The sequence below is a fragment of the Erpetoichthys calabaricus genome, chromosome 10 (genome assembly GCF_900747795.2).
Source record: "Erpetoichthys calabaricus chromosome 10, fErpCal1.3, whole genome shotgun sequence".
In the NCBI taxonomy this organism is placed as follows: domain Eukaryota; kingdom Metazoa; phylum Chordata; class Cladistia; order Polypteriformes; family Polypteridae; genus Erpetoichthys; species Erpetoichthys calabaricus.
In genome coordinates, this window is record NC_041403.2 from 26,389,114 (window position 1) to 26,408,668 (window position 19,555).

The following is a 19,555-nucleotide window of genomic DNA, read 5'->3' on the forward strand; positions in this document are numbered from 1 at the left end:
CTTATTTTTGTCTTTTATTTTTCTTTTCTTCATTATGTAAAGCACTTTGAGCTACTTTTTGTATGAAAATGTGCTATATAAATAAATGGTGTTGTTGTTAATAAATCTTTGACTTTGTTTTTATCGTGGCCTCTTTGGTGAATTTGTGATACAGTAAGAACATTAACTAAAGCAAGACCTGGTTGTTACAGCCAAGAAAAAGAAGGGTGGGAGTGCCCTGTATGTGTGTGGGGGTTGCCCTGGAAGTAAACAAGGCAGCATTAAAGTAGGAGCAGAGCAGCATGGGTATAAAGTTGTTATATTTCTCCAGCATGATAAAAACAAGCAATTCTGCTGTTTCCAGGGTTGACAAACCACCTCCAAAAGACAGAGAATGAGGTAGATATTCAATTAATAATACCTACTGTATAGACTGCTTAACTAAACATTAAGTTTTCATGTTTGTTTTAGTGCATACTTCTAAATGTATATTTTAATTGATTACACATCTGAATATGTAACAAACTGAAAGTACCTCCCAAGGTGGCCGTCATTAAAAAGTGAGTCCCATATTTCTTGATGAGGTTCTCAGTGATGATCTGAAGGGTCGGTCTGCGTCCCAATAACCTGATATTCCTGATAAATTCCGGGGCAAATGGTAAAGGAGATCCCAAAAAGTCTCGTCTTTCAACAGCCAAATTATTTACCTTCCAGCGGCCAAATTCCCTGTAATTAAAAGAAAAGCTTTTTCACTGATTTGCTTATGAGCTATTAGTCAAATTACATTTTCAAACTATTTTCATTGTTGCAAAAACAAAATATGTCATCACTTCAAAGAAACAGGACTTTTACTTTTATGAATCATACATCTAAAGCAATATTTTGCAAGTTCAGTGTGTAAAATGCTAACTAGCATTTTATTTAAGGCATATGCAGTAGATACATATACTGTAGACCCTGTGACAGGTCAGATATATAAAAAAGCTAAAACATACAGAAGATTAAGGACCACAGAGCCAGACAGAGAAGAAAATCTGTCATCTTCAAAGACGCGTCCATACAGTTATTCACATCAGTTCAAGTCAAAAGAACATACTGAACACAGTGAGAATATGGGGAAGGCTGGCTACCGGGGACGGCATTAGTCACATGGGTTTGTACAAGAGCAGCACAGACAGAAACTCTTGATTGTCTGATGTCTGAGCTATGTAGATGAATAACAAGAAGGAACTCTCCTAGGATAGAAACGGTGTGTTTGACATGTATGCTGTGAGGAAAAAAAAACTTTAAGACTGAGATATACTCTTGTTTCTTCCACTCCACATGACACATCATCTAAAGTTAAAGCAGCTGTGAAGTTTGTTTGTTCTTTTCCTCTTTTTTAGTCCATCCTCGAAATTACAGGAAATACAAGTCTTGGCCAAAGGTAAAAAAATTCAATCCATAATCCGTTTATTCAGCTATCAGTTTTCAGACAGCTTGCCCCAATACTGTATAACACACTAAGCAGTATACTCTTTAATGATACCCTTCAAAAAATTCTTATATATCAAAACATTACAGGTGAAGTAGAAAATGCATACGTACTGTACTGTATATAAATTCTCAAAACAGCTTAATGCAGTGAAGGGTCATGAGAATCAGTCTCTATCCATTGAGTGCAAGGTAGGCACCAGGACTGGATAGGGTACCATAGATTCACAAAATGGGTGAAATTTGGAGTCACCGTTTAACTTAACTCATTTTAATTCCATTTCCAATTCCATTCCATCTGACGTAGATGTGAACAACATTGGATCACCACATGGAACAGTCCTGTCTTTTCAATCTGTATACCTCAGACAATAAATATAACACCGAGTCATACCACTTGCTGTAATTTTCCAGTAATTCTGCACTAATTGGGTTTTTTAATAAGGGGGATGAGACAGAGGATAACAGTCAGATGGAGAACATCAGTTAAATCATACACAAAAAATTTAACAATCGAGAGGACACCATTCAGTCCATCAAGCCAGTTGGTTTGGCTAACAGCTAAGCTGTCCCAATACCTCATTGCGATTCTTCTCATAGGTTGTTCAAGGTTTCTGCTTCAACTCCATGTCTCAGTAGCTTGTTCCAGATGCCTTTGATGATTTTGAAGCATGTGACTTAGGTCCCCACGCAGACTCGTCAGGTTTAAATCTCTAAGTCTGTCACAGTACAACATGTTCAGAAGTTCTGGGATGAACTTGGTTGTTCTCTGCACAGCTTCAGGTGTTGCCATGTCTTTCTTGTATTGTGGTGACCAGAACTGCACACAATACTCCATATTTAGAGCAGGTCAGTGTTTGAGCATAATGTCCCTTGACTTATATTAAACAGTTTTTATGATATAACCTATGATATAACATTTTATTTACCTTTTTAATTGATTTTGTACGTTGCTTAGCCGACGAAAATGTTGTGTCAACATAAACCCTTATATCCTTTTCAGAGGTTGCTTCCTGTGTGACAGTGTCTCCCATCTTGTAGAAACTAACTAAAGAACTGGTTATTGATTTTCGCCATACCAAAGAGCCTCTATAATAATAATTCATTACATTTATATAGCACTTTTCTCAGTACTCAAAGCACTATCCACACAGGGAGGAACTGGGAGGCGAACCCACAATCTTCCACAGTCTCCTTACTGCAAAGCAGCAGCACTACCACTGCGCCACCTGTGAGTAACCTATGACTGGTTACTGTTCAGGGAGTGGATGTGGCGGGTACACTGTGTCACAGACATGCGAGTAGGAGGCAGCTAAAGGGCCTGAGTAATTGTAAACATTTGACCAGGGGGCAGCGGAGTGCGCTGACTGTCTTTAACAGTTCCCTACAGACCTTTCCCTGGAAATCCTGCAAGGTTCCGGCACCTCAGAAGACATCACTTCCAGTGCCGACCCCTTTGCTGACGTCACTTCTGGACCAGAAGACATCACTTCCAGTGCTGGGCCCTTTGCTGATGTCACATCTGGTCTAGAAGACATCACTTCTGATTTGGGCCCTTTTGATGACATCACTTCCTTTATGGGCCTTTAAAGCCTCCATCTTTGTCCGTAATGATCAGTTCTGGTTTGGACTCTTTAAATTGCACATCGTGCTTCTAAAATTCAACTTTTGCATCCGGGAAAACAATATACGGGTGGCTGCCCCAAATCTTTATGATGTCTGTGTCGCTTTATTATCACAACTGCTACAAGTACTTGGGGGTCCACATCAATGACAGGCTAGACTGGTCTCGTAACACAGAGGAACTATAGAACAAAGGGCAGAGTAGACTCTTGTTTGACTGTTTTCCTTAGAAACATAGTCTGTGTTTTGCGTTCAGCAGAAGTGTGTGAAGAAACACAACTAGGGCTCTTTAATACCTTTGGCAATATGCCTTTCTAATGCCTCACTGTGCCTGCTCATTTATCTTTAACCAAGGCAGAAGTTTTCTTCCTTTAATTAATTCGGGTGTACATTTGAAGGGTGCTGCTGTTGCTACTGTTGTTACTGTTGTTTGTTATAATATTTCTAGAATTTCTATTAAAGCTAAATTTCCCCCTTCTGCAAAACCAGAGTATCCCAGAGAAAAACCCACACTGACAGAGGATATGTGCCAACTCCACAAAGACAACTAGCAAAAGTCTGTGCCATGAGACTGGATTTGTGTGGCAGAATTACTAGCAACTTCTTTTGATTTGTGTGTTTATTCATTTTTATACATTTTCTTTTGGGGTTTTTGCTTATTTAAAATTCTCTATTAGGGTTTACAATTTTTGCAATCAAATTTTAATTTTGTTTTCTAGTTATGAATACTTATTTTGAAACATCGTTAATGCCATTTTTGTTTATCATGGCAGTTATTGTTTTTCTCCATTCGTTACTAAGTAGCTTTGGTGGTTGTTGTGGGGGGAGTTGTGGAGGTCATGACCCCAACATTAAATTAAATAGTAGTCAGCATCTTATTACTGACACCTGGACAGCATTAAAAGTTAAGCCACACAAGATGTATGAATCTTTGTCCATCCATCCATTTTCCAACCCGCTGAATCCGAACACAGGGTCGCGGGGGTCTGTGAATCTTTGTCACGCTATATATTTTTTGTTAATGGTGTTGACGCAAATAAATATAATTTTCAAGCAAAAGCTTGAAAGTTAATGTCTTTGTCTCATTTTTATTTGTGAAATGAGAAGCTGGATTGTCCACTCATTATCTAGGTTTGGTCTGTTAAAACTGGGGTTTTGAAACTTTTTAAACTGAGGACCCAAACAAGAAAATTGGTATCACACTGGGGCCTAAGAAGAGGATTATCATCATAATGGCAACACAGCCAAAAGTAGACAAAAGACAATGGCAATTTTCATACATGCATGTTAAGGAACAGCTTTCCAGCTCATCACAGGCATGTGATACCCCACCAGGATGACAGGGGGCATTGTCTCTAACAGTTTCATCTTTTTTCTCCTCTGTAACAGTAAGAAGATTCCCGTTGAGGGCAATTAACCCCATGTCTTCTTGCTGAAGGGCTCCAGATGTCGGTCTCATTTGGACCCGGATATGGTAAGAGATGGAGCTCCCCATGACTGGCATACACTCAAGAGCCACCACCATTAAGAAGCCAAGAAGGCTGCATTATTTTTATTTTTGTTTTGTGCCCTTGTGCACCTATTTTGGGATTTAAGTTTTTGTAATTATAAGGGGAATCCCAGTCAGCACCTCAACACTTAAATTCATTCACCCATCCACACCCTTTAATAAAAAACTAAATGTTTTAGCTTCCTAGTAAGCATATTTCTCACACAAATATCACTAAAAGAGTAAAGTGGAAAGCGAAAATATTAGTAATAAAACAATAATTATCATTCAAAATAGAGAAAAGATTCCTGAGGTAAAGTATGTCCATATTTTGTAAAACTGAGAGAAACCAATTTGAAGAGCGAAGTGCAAGAATATGGAGATTTTTGAAATCTATATGTATAAAAGCCAAATACCACTGACTCACTCATCACGAAATCTCCTGAACCATGAAGACTTGGGACTTGAAATTTGGAATGTAGGCAGGGCCGGATTTTCCTATAGGCTAACTAGGCTTCAGCCTAAGGCCTCAAGATCAAGAGGGGCCTACATTCAAATTGTTAGCAAAATTAAAATTACACTATTCTAAAAACAGTGAACACTAAAACATTGAACCGAAAATAAGGAGAAATTCTATGCATATGACTAATAAACAAACATAAAAATGTATTGGTTAAGATCAACGCGTATTACGTATTTTATTATCTCTCATGTAATTTACAAACTTAAAAATGGAAGGTGAAAGGGCCTCATAAGTGGAATAGCCTAGGGCCTCTTTTCATATAAATCCGGCCCTGAATGTAGGTTACCCTTTGCCCATAGGTGCTTGCTAAGAAACGGTTTTAAAAATTTTGTGGTCCAAGCGTGTTCTGTCTGCATGTCTGTCCGCTTTTCACGAGAGAATTACTTAACGGATTTAGTTCTGGTTGTTTTCAATAATTTACTTGAACTTTTGTGACTTTTCTCATCCTGCTAAGTACTTGCAGTGCCAATGTATTTATGCAAATCCAACAGAGTGCTTGAGGACTGAGAGCGGGGGGGCGGGGCCTTCCTCATTCACTCGCCAGCCTCTGTTCGAGTCGGTCTATGTCTCGCCACATGTTGGAGTGCACTTTGCCTCCGCTTAGTTAGCGATACCTGTTTGTTCAACAGACATTATCATCTACAGATTGTTAAGGAGTAATGTTTGACGCTGTTGAGAGAATCATCAGAGCTCCATGTGTTTTAGAGGGTAGCTGCTTATTGCCAGAGATATCACAGCCATGTGCTTTTCTCCTCACACGGGGAACTTTCTCCCGTCAGAGCTGAACACAATTAGATATAGTGTCAACGTCTATTGATTTTTAAAGTTTGTCCTGTTTCATTACTATGTGGGCAAAGCCACAGGGTACAGCTAGTAGATAATATGAACGATCACATAATTTAGCCACTTGATTTATGGCAAAGATTAAGAAATAAAGCATTCAAAACAAAATGAATCAGTGTAATGTATTCATTTTGTCATAAACAATATTATTAAAAAAAATGGCTTTGAAAAAAGTTTAACCATTAACAATACATTTTCCTAAAGTTGTTCACAAATAGTTCAACATATCCTACTTTTAATTTAAAATTTAAGTAAAAGAAAAAGAAAAAATCCCAACTTTCTAAGGCATTCAATTTCTCTATTTCTGTTGATGGTACACTTGTCAAACCTGCTTCTGTTGTCAGAAATCTTGGTGTTTTGTTTGATTCATCACTTAACTTTGAGCTACACATTAGGTCCATCCATTTTCCAACCCGCTGAATCCGAACACAGGGTCATGGGGGTCTGCTGGAGCCAATCCCAGCCAACAAAGGGCACAAGGCAGGAACCAATCCCAGGCAGGACACACACAAACACACCCACACACCAAGCACACACTAGGGCCAATTTAGAATCGCCAATCCACCTAACCTGCATGTCTTTGGACTGTGGGAGGAAACCCACGCAGACACGGGGAGAACATGCAAACTCCACGCAGGGAGGACCCGGGAAGCGAACCTGGGTCTCCTAACTGTGAGGCAGCAGCGCTACCACTGCACCACTGTGCCGCCCCACATTAGGTCTCTTTCCAAAATTTCATTCTACCATTTCCGTAACATTGCTCGCCTCCGTCCATTTCTGTCCTTGCCTGATGCTCAAACTCTGGTTCATTGTTTCATAATGTCTCATATTGATTACTGTAATTCCCTCTTCATTGGCCTACCTGCAAAATCTATACAGAAGCTACAGTATATTCAGAATTCCGCAGCTAGAGTCCTCACCCACACAAAGCGTTTTGCTCACATCTCCCCTGTTCTCTCCCAGCTTCACTGGTTACCGGTTCCATCAAGGATTAAATTCAAGATTCTGCTTCTCACCTTCAAAGCCCTACATAACCTTTGCCCCCCTCAACCTCACTCAGTTCCTAGCTCCTTACACTCCTTGTCGCTCTCTCAGGTCCTCGAGCAGTAATCTCCTTACTGTCCCACGCACCAGACTCTCCACCTTGGGAGGCAGGTCCTTCAGTGCTATAGCACCTCAACTCTGGAACTCTCTTCCTCGGTCTCTCCGAGATTGCTTCTGTTTCTGCACTTTTAAATCGCAGCTCAAAACTTTCCTCTTCTACGAACTTTAGTCATCTGTGTAATTTTTTTTTTTTTTTTACTCTGTATGTAAAGCGACCTTGGGTTTGTAAAAGGCGCTCAATAAATGTAACCTATTATTATTATTATTATTAAAAAGAAAAAGTAAAAAAGAAGTTCAATTATTTCTAAAAAGTATATTCACTATTTATATTTTATGCTGTGACACGTGAGTCACTGTCTTGCACCTCAAAACATGAGGCTGAGTCTCAGTACTTTAACAAAACCAGCTTTACTCATCTTGAAACAGGAACAGCAGGGTTGTTTGTTGTAGCGGGATCTATCACTCTGTTATACACACAGACACAGCAATCAGGCAGGGTCGTGGCCAGGTTAGTGCCCTAGTAATACAGTTCCTTGCATCACCCATCGACAACAGCTACTTATACCTCAACCACGATCATCAAGCTACTGCAGTGCTCGGAGCCTGTGGTTGCCCCGGCAATGGATAAGCAGTCTTCCACAGACACAGAAATTGCAATTCGGGACGTGCTTTGGCATGTCATCCCATTGGGGCTGTCCCAAAGGAGTTTAGAAACCTCACAATATGGTGAGAAGGTAAATCTTGATGAACAACTTGGTGAACTGTCCGGTTTGGAAAGTTTAATGCTACAGACAAACATTGGGTTGAATGTCTACAGCTTATCTCAGCCTTAGATACATAGAACTTTATTAGTCAATGGGGGAAAACTGGCATTTTACAGAGGCCCATTAGATAAATAAACACACATGCACTACTGTCTGAATACAAATCGGAATGACTGAAAAGAAACAAAGCTTCAGATTTGCAGTCCCATTCCCAGTGAGGCACCATGCAGGCATATTGCTGTTGGTATAAAGGAGTACCAGTGGTGTTTTTTGACACACCTACTGAATAAATTCACTGGCTGAAAGTTCTCAGGTTTAGTCTGATAGAGAGAGGATGTGCAGCTTTGTTCATAATGGCAATCAGTTTTGTTTTAATTTTCTCCTTCGCTACTACTTTCAGGCATAACTGAGCATGCCTTCTTGATCATCATGTTGATTCAGTGGGCCTCTCTTGAAGTGATGTTACCAGCCCAGTACAACACTGGCCATCACAGAGTTGTAGACGATGTGAAGGACATCACTTCCCACATTAAAGGAACACAGTGTCCTAAGGAAGAAGAGCCTGCTCTGCCCTTTCTTATATAGTTCCTCTGTGTTACGAGACTAGTCCAACCTGTTATTGATGTGGACTCACAAGTTCTTGTAACAATGCACCAACTATACATCAACTCACTGAACAGTGGTGGGGCGTAAAACCTTTTGTGTGCGATGAACATCAATAACCAGTTCCTTGGTTTTGCTAATGTTAAAAAAATGTGTATATTGTTTGGTGTTCCTACAGTTCTCAGTGATCCAACAAACACTTTCTTCACTCTACCCATTTATCAAACCACTTTATGATACCAACAGCATGACAGGAAAAAATTAGTCCTTGTGGAGGTGCATTAACCTTCATGTAAAATCTTCCTTGCATCTCACCTCACAAGGTCGTCTGTCATTATCTCCCCTCTCCCCTTTTCCAATATGTGTCTTTGCTTGGTATTCAAGTCAAGTCAAGTTGGGGAGCATGCATTGGTGCATTGCGTTGCCACACCCACCACACAATGAAACAATTTCGGGATCCCGGTTGGCAATCCCCCAGGCAGACAAGTGGTCCAATTCCCGCCCTCCGGAAATGACCCTCTATCTGCCGCATCCATGTGTTATGTGGGTGACCCCTTGGCCTGGTCCAGCCACTCGGGTCCCCAACAATAAGGATCCTATGAGCTGGATTTTCCGGAGTGACACAGTACCGAAGGAGTCCAGTCTTCTTCTCAAGTCACTGGATAGTGTCCATGTCTCACAACCATATAGCAAAACAGGAAGAACCAGGACTCTAAAGATCTGGACGTTCGTCCTTTTACATAGATATCGGGAGCGCCACACACTCCTTTCCATTGACCTGATGACCCTACATGCTCTATCAATCCATCTACTGACTTCATAGGAAGAGTCACCAGAGACATGAATGTCACTGCCAAGGTAAGTAAACAGACATACTGCTGATGGCTGTGCCCAAGAGGTCATTAAAGGCCTGGATCTTAGTTTTTATCGAGGACACTCGGAAGCCCAGACACTCAGACTCCTCGCACAGTCTCTCGAGCGCCCAACCTCTATTGACCCCGCGAAGATCTTGTTGTGGGGAATATCTTTTTATATTTTCATGCCAAAGAAATGAAAGCTCTCTATGATGTACCAATGGCATTATTTCACATGCTACCATAACAAACATTGTGCTCAGTAGAGAGCAGTAAATCACTCAACACAGAATCAGCGCTGCTACACATTACAAACATATCCCACAATTTAAGAAACACTCCCTTAAGAGCACATGAGAATGACTTTGTCAAGTTCCCTAAATTGGGTTGAAGTGAAGGTCTGGAAATAAAGACACCGTGTGATAGATTGGGAATAAGCAGGTTACAGCATGGACAGTGAGAAAGGTAAAAGGTCACAGGTAACATGAACAGTACATAGCTGGTTTTGACATTTTGTCACGTTTCCATTTCCATACTTCCTCTCATCTGCCTACATAATTGATTTCATCTCTCTCTACCATTAACTTCCATCTTAAGACATTCTGCATAAAGTCTGCACTCATTCAATTACAGATATTATTTCAATAGTTAAAAATTAGCGGATGGATAGATTAGTTTCAGAACCAAAAAAAAAAAACTTTTTCCACAAGATACTGACAAAGGTGCACTTTTGTATGCATTATCCCTTTATCCGCCTACTGTAAATTCCCGCTGGTATTTTATAATACTAGCTCAAAGCGATGCAGCAAAGATTAGCTAAGCATAAACAAGATTCAATTCTTCAAGTTTTATTGTAATGCTTACTTTTTAAACCTGGACTCCTTTCATCCTAACCATTCAACGCTCATGGATTATGGATTAGCTGTGCTACTGACAGGTAATAGAAAAAAAATACAATCTGCCAGCAGTGCTAGCACTGAAGTGTGTTACTTTTATTTGGGAATTATGAAAAGTTCAGTTGATGTCTGCACATTTTTTTTTACCGAAAAATCATTTTCTGTGGTGTTATTTGGCAGAAGCATCCATTATGTATTATTCTGGGAAGCCTTACCTCAGAATATGAATCCACCATTCACATTATGGTTTTTTTTCTTAGAAACCTAAGATTTGTGCTTTTGTTGTAAAAGAAAGGGCAAACCTCATTAACTGGACTGTGTGGATGAAAAAGGTATTGGATTTACATTAACTGAAGATGCATTCTGTATAATTAAGTTTTTACTTGATTAATGAAATACTCTTTCAAATGCTTGTTTATGTTTTTAGTGAAATGCATTAAATTTGGCATAGTCAGACAGGCTGGAGATGATTACTGACACTATATGGAATAAATGATAGATAGATAGATAGATAGATAGATAGATAGATAGATAGATAGATAGATAGATAGATAGATAGATAGATAGATAGATAGATAGATAGATAGATAGATAGATAGATCACCACCACCACTCACCTCTGACTTGGAGTGTGACCCTGACCATGTGAGTTTAACCTGCCTACGCTTCAATTTCTTTTCTTTGAAATTATGAAAAGTTCATTTAATGTATGCACATTGTTTTCATAGTAAAATCATTTTCTCTGGTGTTAAGTGGCAGACACATCAATTATGTATTATTCTGCAAAGCTTTTACTCACCTTATGAATGCACAGTTCACATTATGCTTTTCCTGTAAGTCTAAGATTTGAGCTTTGTTGTAAAAGAAAATGGAAACCTCATTAACTGGATATTTGGATTCAACATTTATTGGATTTATATTAACCAAACTGCATACTGCATAATTAACAATTGTTTTCCTGATTACTGATACACTTTTGTAAACAGTTGTCTTCATGTTTTAATTAAATAAATTTAAAAGACCTTTGATACACCTTACAAAAGTATATATATATATATATATATATTCACGGCATTAGTATTCTGTGTCACAATCTGATTGTATGGGTGGTTACCTACCAGGTAAGACAGTAAACTATTTCAACCATATATATATATATATATATATATACAGTATATACAGTATATACAGGAGAGATAGATAGATAGATAGATAGATAGATAGATAGATAGATAGATAGATAGATAGATAGATAGATAGATAGATAGATAGATAGATAGATAGATAGATAGATAGATAGATCTCAACTACGGCATGTATTCAGAACTGGAAAGAGAAAAAACAAAACACTACCAAAGGGAAAATAGATCACTTGTAACTGAAAGCTGGGAAAATGGGTTCCCTGATAAATGGCTTCAATGACAGAGTGCCATAATGGGGCACATTCTATGTCACTGTTCAACATGCCAATAAAGATACAGAGTTGGCTAAAACAGATGCTGCTCTATAGGGTAGGGGAGGTTGTTCCATTTCTATTCTGGCCCCCAATGACTGAGATTACATGGCAGTGACCTGTGGGAATGAGATTAGAATTTTCAAATTTCCAAGGAAGCCATACCACATCCCCTAACAGAGAGATGGTTATAGTGAGACCCTACTGCCTATTGGTAATTACCTGAAATCTAGGATCAGTATTGAGCGGGGCTGTTGAGTAGTCAAGTTATATGCCTATACTGTCATATCATTCATGCACAGAATACAGTGGCATGAAATAATGTACCCTAGGGCCACGGTGCAACATATATAAAAATAAAAAAAATATAACATATTGTAACACAGGACAAGTGCAAGTGCCAAAATAGAATACAATATCAGAACTTAGTATGATATCAGAGTGCAGTGATCTCATGGAACTCCTATGATCCCTGACCAGTAAAGTGATACTTTGAAAACAATTCTCATAGTGAACTCTACCTGGGGTTTAAAATGACCATTCTGTGTGTTAGGGTTAATTGATCTCAAAGTTTGGAGGAGGAGGTCAATAGTTCTCTCATAACATAAACACTTGGGCAGATAATGAAACAACACTATAAAAAGAAATGAAACATGATCTACATTGGGGTATTCAAAAATTCCTGGAATTGATCAATAGTATGTGAGCGGACTGTAGTCCTCAAATATGCCTCTAAGTGCCTACAGTTTAGTTAACCAACCCACCAAATGGCATTGTGTTGAGTACATTGAGGGTATATTTCGGGCTTTCATTCTACAATCATGCAGATGACTTCAGTGATTTTTTTTTCTAAAAGCCACCATGTCAGATTTTCAAGAAACAATGTTGTGTTTCAGCCAGGGCTCCACCCTTAGCTTGATTAATTTTTTATGTCTTTTTTGTACATACATGATTCTTTTCATTTTTTGCAATATTGTTATTAATGTTTATTATTTATAGGATCTTTTGTTTTTATTAGTTTTGTGCATTATTTAATTTTTAAGTGTTCATGCTTCTATTATCTTTCTTATATTGTTGATGATTCCTAAAGAGGCGGGGCCACTTGTCCTTCCTTGTTGAGGGACTGTCCTCTGCTCTAGAAAGGCTAGAAAACTCTCTTGAAGACACTGTTCCTGGCAGTACATTGTATATGCTAGGTGTCGGTGAGACCTTTTTGATTACAGTAATCCCTCGCTATATCGCGCTTCGCCTTTCACGGCTTCACTCCATCACGGATTTTATATGTAAGCATATTTAAATATATATCGCGGATTTTTCGCTGCTTCACGGGTTTCTGCGGACAATGGGTCTTTTAATTTCTGGTACATGCTTCCTCAGTTGGTTTGCCCAGTTGATTTCATACAAGGGACGCTATTGGCAGATGGCTGAGAAGCTACCCAGCTTACTTTTCTCTTTCTCTTGCGTGGACTTTCTTTGATCCTGATGTAGGGGGACTGAGCAGGGGGGCTGTTCGCAAACCTAGACGATACGGACGCTCTTCTAAAAATGCTGAAAGATTATCTTCACGTTTCTATCTTTTGTGCAGCTGCTTCCTGAAACGACATGCTGCACGGTGCTTCGCATACTTAAAAGCTCGAAGGGCACGTATTGATTTTTGCTTGAAAAACAAACTCTGTCTCTCTCTCTCTTTGTCTGCTCCTGACGGAGGGGGTGTGAGCTGCCGTCTTCAACAGCTTTGTGCCGTGGTGCTTCGCATACTTAAAAGCAAACAGCCCTATTGATTTGTTTGCTCCTTTGAAGAGGAAGATATGTTTGCATTCTTTTCATTGTGAGACTGAACTGTCATCTCTGTCTTGTCATGGAGCACAGTTTAAACTTTTGAAAAAGAGACAAATGTTTGTTTGCAGTGTTTGAATAACGTTCCTATCTCTCTACAACCTCCTGTGTTTCTGCGCAAATCTGTGACCCAAGCATGACAATATAAAAATAACCATATAAACATATGGTTTCTACTTCGCGGATTTTCTTATTTCGCGGGTGGCTCTGGAACGCAACCCCCGTGATGGAGGAGGGATTACTGTATTACTTTTCCACTTGATTGCCTCTTTTTGAAAGCAACTCTTTTGCGCCTTTTGTGCTCTGTGGGGTGTCTTTTGCTACAGAGCATCTTGTGTAATAAATCTGTTATTTTTGTAAAGATTCTTTGTTTCCCTTTTTGTTTAAAAGCAAAAGGTTTATAGGGACCCATTACTCTTGTGGGGCTTATTGCAACAGTTGTTGACACTTAGTTTAGTTAGTTAGACACTTAATGTTTGCCAATTATCCATTTTGAGTGTTTATTTACCTTTCAGGATTTTGTCAAGGACAACTTTTAAACAAACTTTTAAATTGAACTGCTGAGGTGTCTATGGAAAAAAATGTCTGCAGAAGTGGCATCCCCGAGTCTGCATTGTCCATCGTGGAAGAGCACCAGCACACACCGTGTTGTCATTCAAAGAATATTTGACCAAAAACAATGTGGCCATTGCCAGATCTCGCTCCTCATGACATTTCTTGTTTTCAAAATTAAAATTGAGAATGAAAGAAAGAAGATATACTAACATGGAAGAAATCAAAGGAGGCTCTAGACATGGTAACAAAGGATAAGTACATGAAATGTTTCTAGGAAGTACTGGGACGAGTGTTTTGCATCTCAAAAATGTATTTTGAAAGTGACTAAAAAGGAATTGCTGAAAATTTCGTAATAAAGCTTTTTTATTGACAATTCTGCAAATTTTTCACCCCCAGTACCTTGCATTCTTGTGATTTCTTTATAACGTAGGTATAAAATTAAAACAAAGGAGACCCACAAAACACTTCAGGATTACACAGGGTTTTTCCAGCAACAGAAAAACAAATACTACACTATGTAGTTTTCCAATAGGTCATAACACTAGACAGGAATGAAAGGTAAAAGCAGAGGCCTACAGCAACTAGATCAAGTGTTTCCTGTGATCACCTAACTCAGTATGGTGATGAGTGAGTGCCTGCCTATACAGACTAGATCCCGTAGCTAGTCAGTTCCAAAGTGAACCCAGGATGTTTAAAACTGAACAGCTGGACATTTTTCCTAAAAATAAAATAAAATAACTTACTAATCATGAGCCTAGTTCAACCTTCCAATTAATGTGGCATCAATGTGTTTATAATGTGGGACGAAACTGGGGTAACTGGAGCTATATGTAAACATGCAAAGTTTACACAAATGGTAGCCAGGTGAAGATTTAGACCAATGCTGCTGCAGCTGTGTAAACCAGTTGTGAAAGCCAATGCACTGCTGTGATTTGTAAAATTGTTACTTCTGTCATAATTAATTTACACAGGTTTTAGTGTTTTTAACTTGTTTTGAATCAAATAGTATTTATCCAGTTTTTCTAATTTATTATTTATGCAATGCAAATTATGGGTCTAGTGAACATTGTTGCAGTGTTTGCAATGTCGCCAGAACCTCTGGTAGAAATACAGCTGTGGCACGTGCCCAGATTATACTTTAAATGGACGAAAAAGGAAATTAACACATTTGTAGCATTAGTTAGTTTCTCCTCTACGTAGAGCAAGTTCTGATTCATTTTGGTTTTGATCTATTTTGGAGCTTGACTTTGATTTTGGTTGCTTGATATATTTTTTGATCTCCCAGTTTGGACCCTTGTCTGGTACTGAGTATGTTTCTGGTTTGTGTTATTATATCCTAGTCCTAGTCAGTCACAATAATCTCACTACAATTTCCTCTTGAAACAGACAAGGAAACTTTTACAAAACATTTTTAATGTTTTAATGACAAGAAAACAGTTGTAATTCTTGGAAAATGTTCTGTGTTAAGAAACATGTTACAGTGTCTAAAGATTATTGTAAGAATCAATAAGATGACTGATTAGCTAAATTTGTAGTCACGAACGGCAAAGGATCAAAACCAGGGGATCAAAACTAACCAGACATCCATAAATCGAAGTGTAAGACGTTACTCAAGAGTCGAAATAAGAAACCTAAAATCAAACCTAGCACTACGGCCTACTTGAACAAAAAGGTAACTTTGACTTCCATGAAATCACAAGTGTGACTAAAGCAAGTAACGGACATGTCCCGATGGCATCACATAAACAAGAAAATCAAGATGTGAACAAAATATAATTCTTTCAAATGAAGTTTAAATGAAAAATAAACTTCATAAATGGAATTTACATATCAGAAAACTGTAAAATACACATAAAAAGTATTTAATACTACATTTTGTCAAGAAACATGGTTTTATTCAGAGAAGTGAAATGCTTATTTTCTCCAGGCCTAATAATTTTTTTTTTTTGGTTCTACAGAAATTGATATTACAACTTCCTGATTTCTGCACTTAAACCAAATTTTTGTGTGCCACTCTACTAATAATTTTATGTTACAGCCTAGTTTTATTTCTGTTTTTAATTTAATTATTGGTTAGTTATTTCTGAATTATTATTTTTCATGCTTTTATGCAATTTCTGTTACGTTTCTTCATTCTTAGTGTTTATGTACAGACCACCATCCACCTTTATATATTGGTGGATGGCACAGTTTCCTCCAGGTTTTCATGATGCTTTTCTTGCGGCTTATTGTAAGTATTGCTTTGTTTTCTCTAGTTATTGGATTTTTGCTTTGTTAATTGGATTTCTGCTTTGGATTGTGTATTGGGACTTGTTTGCTTTGCTGTGCCTTTTAGGCAAATCCTTTTTTGGCTCCTTTAAGCATGTCCTTGTATTTTTCTATTTTTGTTAGCAAATCTTTACTTTTGTAAAGATTCACCACTGCCTTTTGTTATCCAGTCAAAGGTTTATGGTTACCATCTCCTTTTACAGCATTTTTGAGTATTTGGGATTTTTATAGTCTTTTTGAATGTTCAAAGCCAGCTTCCCATTGTTGGGCCTGCCTAGGCCGCAGCCTGCAGGTAGCAGTTGGAGGTCTGGCTGACTTGGGGAGAACCTCTTCTGGGAAGACTGGTGAAAATCCTGGTATGCTTTGTTACTTGTTTTGGAGGCCTCATACCCATTTTGCCATGTTTGAGATGTCATTCCACAAAAATTAAGAAATCATTTATTCATTTATTTATTAATGCATTCATTAATCTTTACAACTTGCTCACCTCATCTCAGGTTCATAGACAACTACAGCGTATTAAGTTATAATTTATTGTATTTGTTATCAGAGGACCAGTTGAACAGTGAGGAATGTTCCATGTATGCTGTCAGTGATATTAATGTCCACATGTAGTAATTAGTAGTAATGACTGAAAATAATATTCATTTTTTCCACTCTTAAAATGCTATTTGTTTAAATACACAATGAACACAAAACTGGGCAGACAAACAGAATATGAAAAATGCAACACACCCAATGCTTCTGTGATATGCCTGTGCTTCAGAGGCTGAATTAAGAAGATTGGAAAGTGAATGAATGGAATAATATATAAAATATACAGTGCTTTCAGAAAGTATTCAGGCCATTTCACTTTTATATATTTTGCCATGTTGTAGCCTTGAGCTAAAAGGAAATAAACATATTTTTTCTTCATAAAACAACACCCAGTACCCCAGAATGATAAAGTGAAAAGGAGATTTTTAGAAGTTTTTGCTAACGAAAATATCACATCAACCCAAGCATCCAGATCCTTTTCTATGAAACTTGAATTATGGTTGCATCCAATTTTAATCATTGAGATGTTTCTACACCTTGTTTAGAGTCCACCTGTGGTCAATTTAATTGATTGTACATAAGTAGGAAAGGAACACACCTTCTATAGAAGATCCCACAGTAGACAATGTGAATCAAAGCAAAGGACCTGCCTGCACAGCTTAGAGGCAGAATGTAGTCGAGGCCCAGATTTGCTGAATGCTGCAACAAAAATGCTGAGTATTTAAAGTTCCCAAAAGCACAGTTGCCTCCATAATTTCTAATTGGAATAAATGTGAAACAACCATAACTCTTGAGTAATTGTGGAAGAAGGGTCATGATAAAAGTGGTGACAAAGAGCATGATGAGCATTCTGGGCTGAGCTCCAGACAACCTGTGGAGAAATGGGAGAAACTTCCAGACAGACAAATACCACTTTAATACTTCAGTAATACAAGCTTAATGGCGGAGCGGCCTGACCACACTTAAAAGCCTTCTTAGGATTATATTGAGGCACAGATTTGGGGCAGGCTACAAAACATTCTTGAAGCATTGAAGCTTCCCCTGAGCACAGCGGTCTCCATAAGTATTAAATGGAAGAAGTCACAAGTCATCCTAAAGCTGGCCACCCAGTCAAACTGAGCAATCATTGGAGAAGGGATTTGGTAAGAGAGGCGACCAACAACCTAATTTCACTCTGGTGAAGGTTCAGAGATCCGTTGTGGAGAGCAGTGGAACCTCCAGAAAGGTAACTATTACTGCAACACTCAACTAATGTGGGCGATATAGCAAAGTAACCAAACTATGTATGAATATCCACTTGGAGTTTGCAAAAAGGCACCTAAAGGACTCTCAGATTATGAGAATCAGGATTATCTGGTCTGATCAAACAAAGTATGAACTATTTGATGTCAACTCTAAGCATCATGTCTGGAGGAAATCAGGTACTGGTCATCACCTGCACAATTTCATTCCCATAGTGAAGTATGATGGTGGCAGCATCTTGCTGTGGGTTTGTTTTTCAGTATATTTACTGTTGAGGAAAATCTGGATGGAGCAAAGTACAGAGATATGCTTAATGAAAACCTACTTCAGAGTGCTCTGGACCTCAGACTGTGCTGAAGGTTTACCTTCCAACAGGACAATCCCTAAACACAAAGCAAAGACAACACTGGAGTGGCTCAGGGTCAACTCTGGGAATGTTTTTGAGTGGTGCAGCCAAAGCCCAGTAATCTCTGGAGAGGTCTGATTATTTGCTGAAATCACTATACATTCAGTCAGACACTGCAGATGATCAAATAAAATAATTATTAAAATTTAATTTTACAGAAGGTCCTGCATTGCAAGCATTATCACAAAGGGCTTTATATAGCAAAGATAACATAAAGTAAGATTAAAGACCATCTGTAATCCATTGAATGGTTACATACTGTGCTTTACTTTACTTGAAGGAAGAGGAACGCTGGGCTGATTGGGGTGACACCTGTGGAAAGGAATTGCATTTTTGTTTCTCTTTCATACTTTTGCTTAGTCTTTCAGATTCACATTTCTTATGCATGTCAACCTGCTTTCACTCTGTCTCGTTTCCTCATGGTACAGTTAAGATTGTCATACTGCACTCTTTTTTATCTTCATTAAGCTAAATGTGCCATGAACAAAACCAACTGAAAAGAAAAAGGTTGCAGGAGTTGTATTGCTGCTACAGATGATTCAGAACCATTAAGCTAGCTGAATGTTTCAAACTACAACACACAATTAAAGTTTGTCTGCAGAGGAATGTTTGCTCTTACTGTATTGACTTCTACATGAGGGACTCAACGGGAATTGAAATTTGGACCTTACCAGTGGAGAGACTATGATATCATCTGGCAGAAGAAGGGGGACAATTTATTGCCTTGGGAGACGTGTCTGGAGGCAGGAGGAGAGGAGGAAGGTAAAGAGAGTGGAACTGAGGGTAGGAACTTTGAATGTTGTCAGTATGACTGGTAAGGGGAGAGAGTTAGCCGATATGATGGAGAAAAGGAAGGTTGATATATTGTGCGCGCAAGAGACTAAATGTAAGGGGAGAAGGCCCTGAGTATGTTGGTGAAGGGAACAGAGGAGACGAGGAGGTGATGGGTAAGTATGGTGGCAAGGAGAGGAATGAAGAAGGTCAGAAGATAGTGGATTTTGCCAAAAGGATGGACATGGCTGTGGTGAATACATATTTTAAAAAGAGGGAGGAACACAGGGTGACGTGCAAGAGTGGAGGAAGATGCACACAAGTAGATTACATCCT

General features: G+C 38.6%; 1 protein-coding gene across 2 annotated transcripts in view; it reads right to left on the minus strand.

Moving 5' to 3' along the window:
• The window catches only part of LOC114658899 (BMP/retinoic acid-inducible neural-specific protein 3-like), a 492,078-nt gene that overhangs the window by 217,011 nt on the left and 255,512 nt on the right, over positions 1 to 19,555 (minus strand). For both annotated transcript variants that reach the window (XM_028811009.2, XM_051932810.1), the window contains one exon: positions 515 to 705. In XM_028811009.2, coding sequence (XP_028666842.2) covers positions 515 to 705 — 191 coding nt within the window. The remainder of the gene's footprint in view (positions 1 to 514; positions 706 to 19,555) is intronic.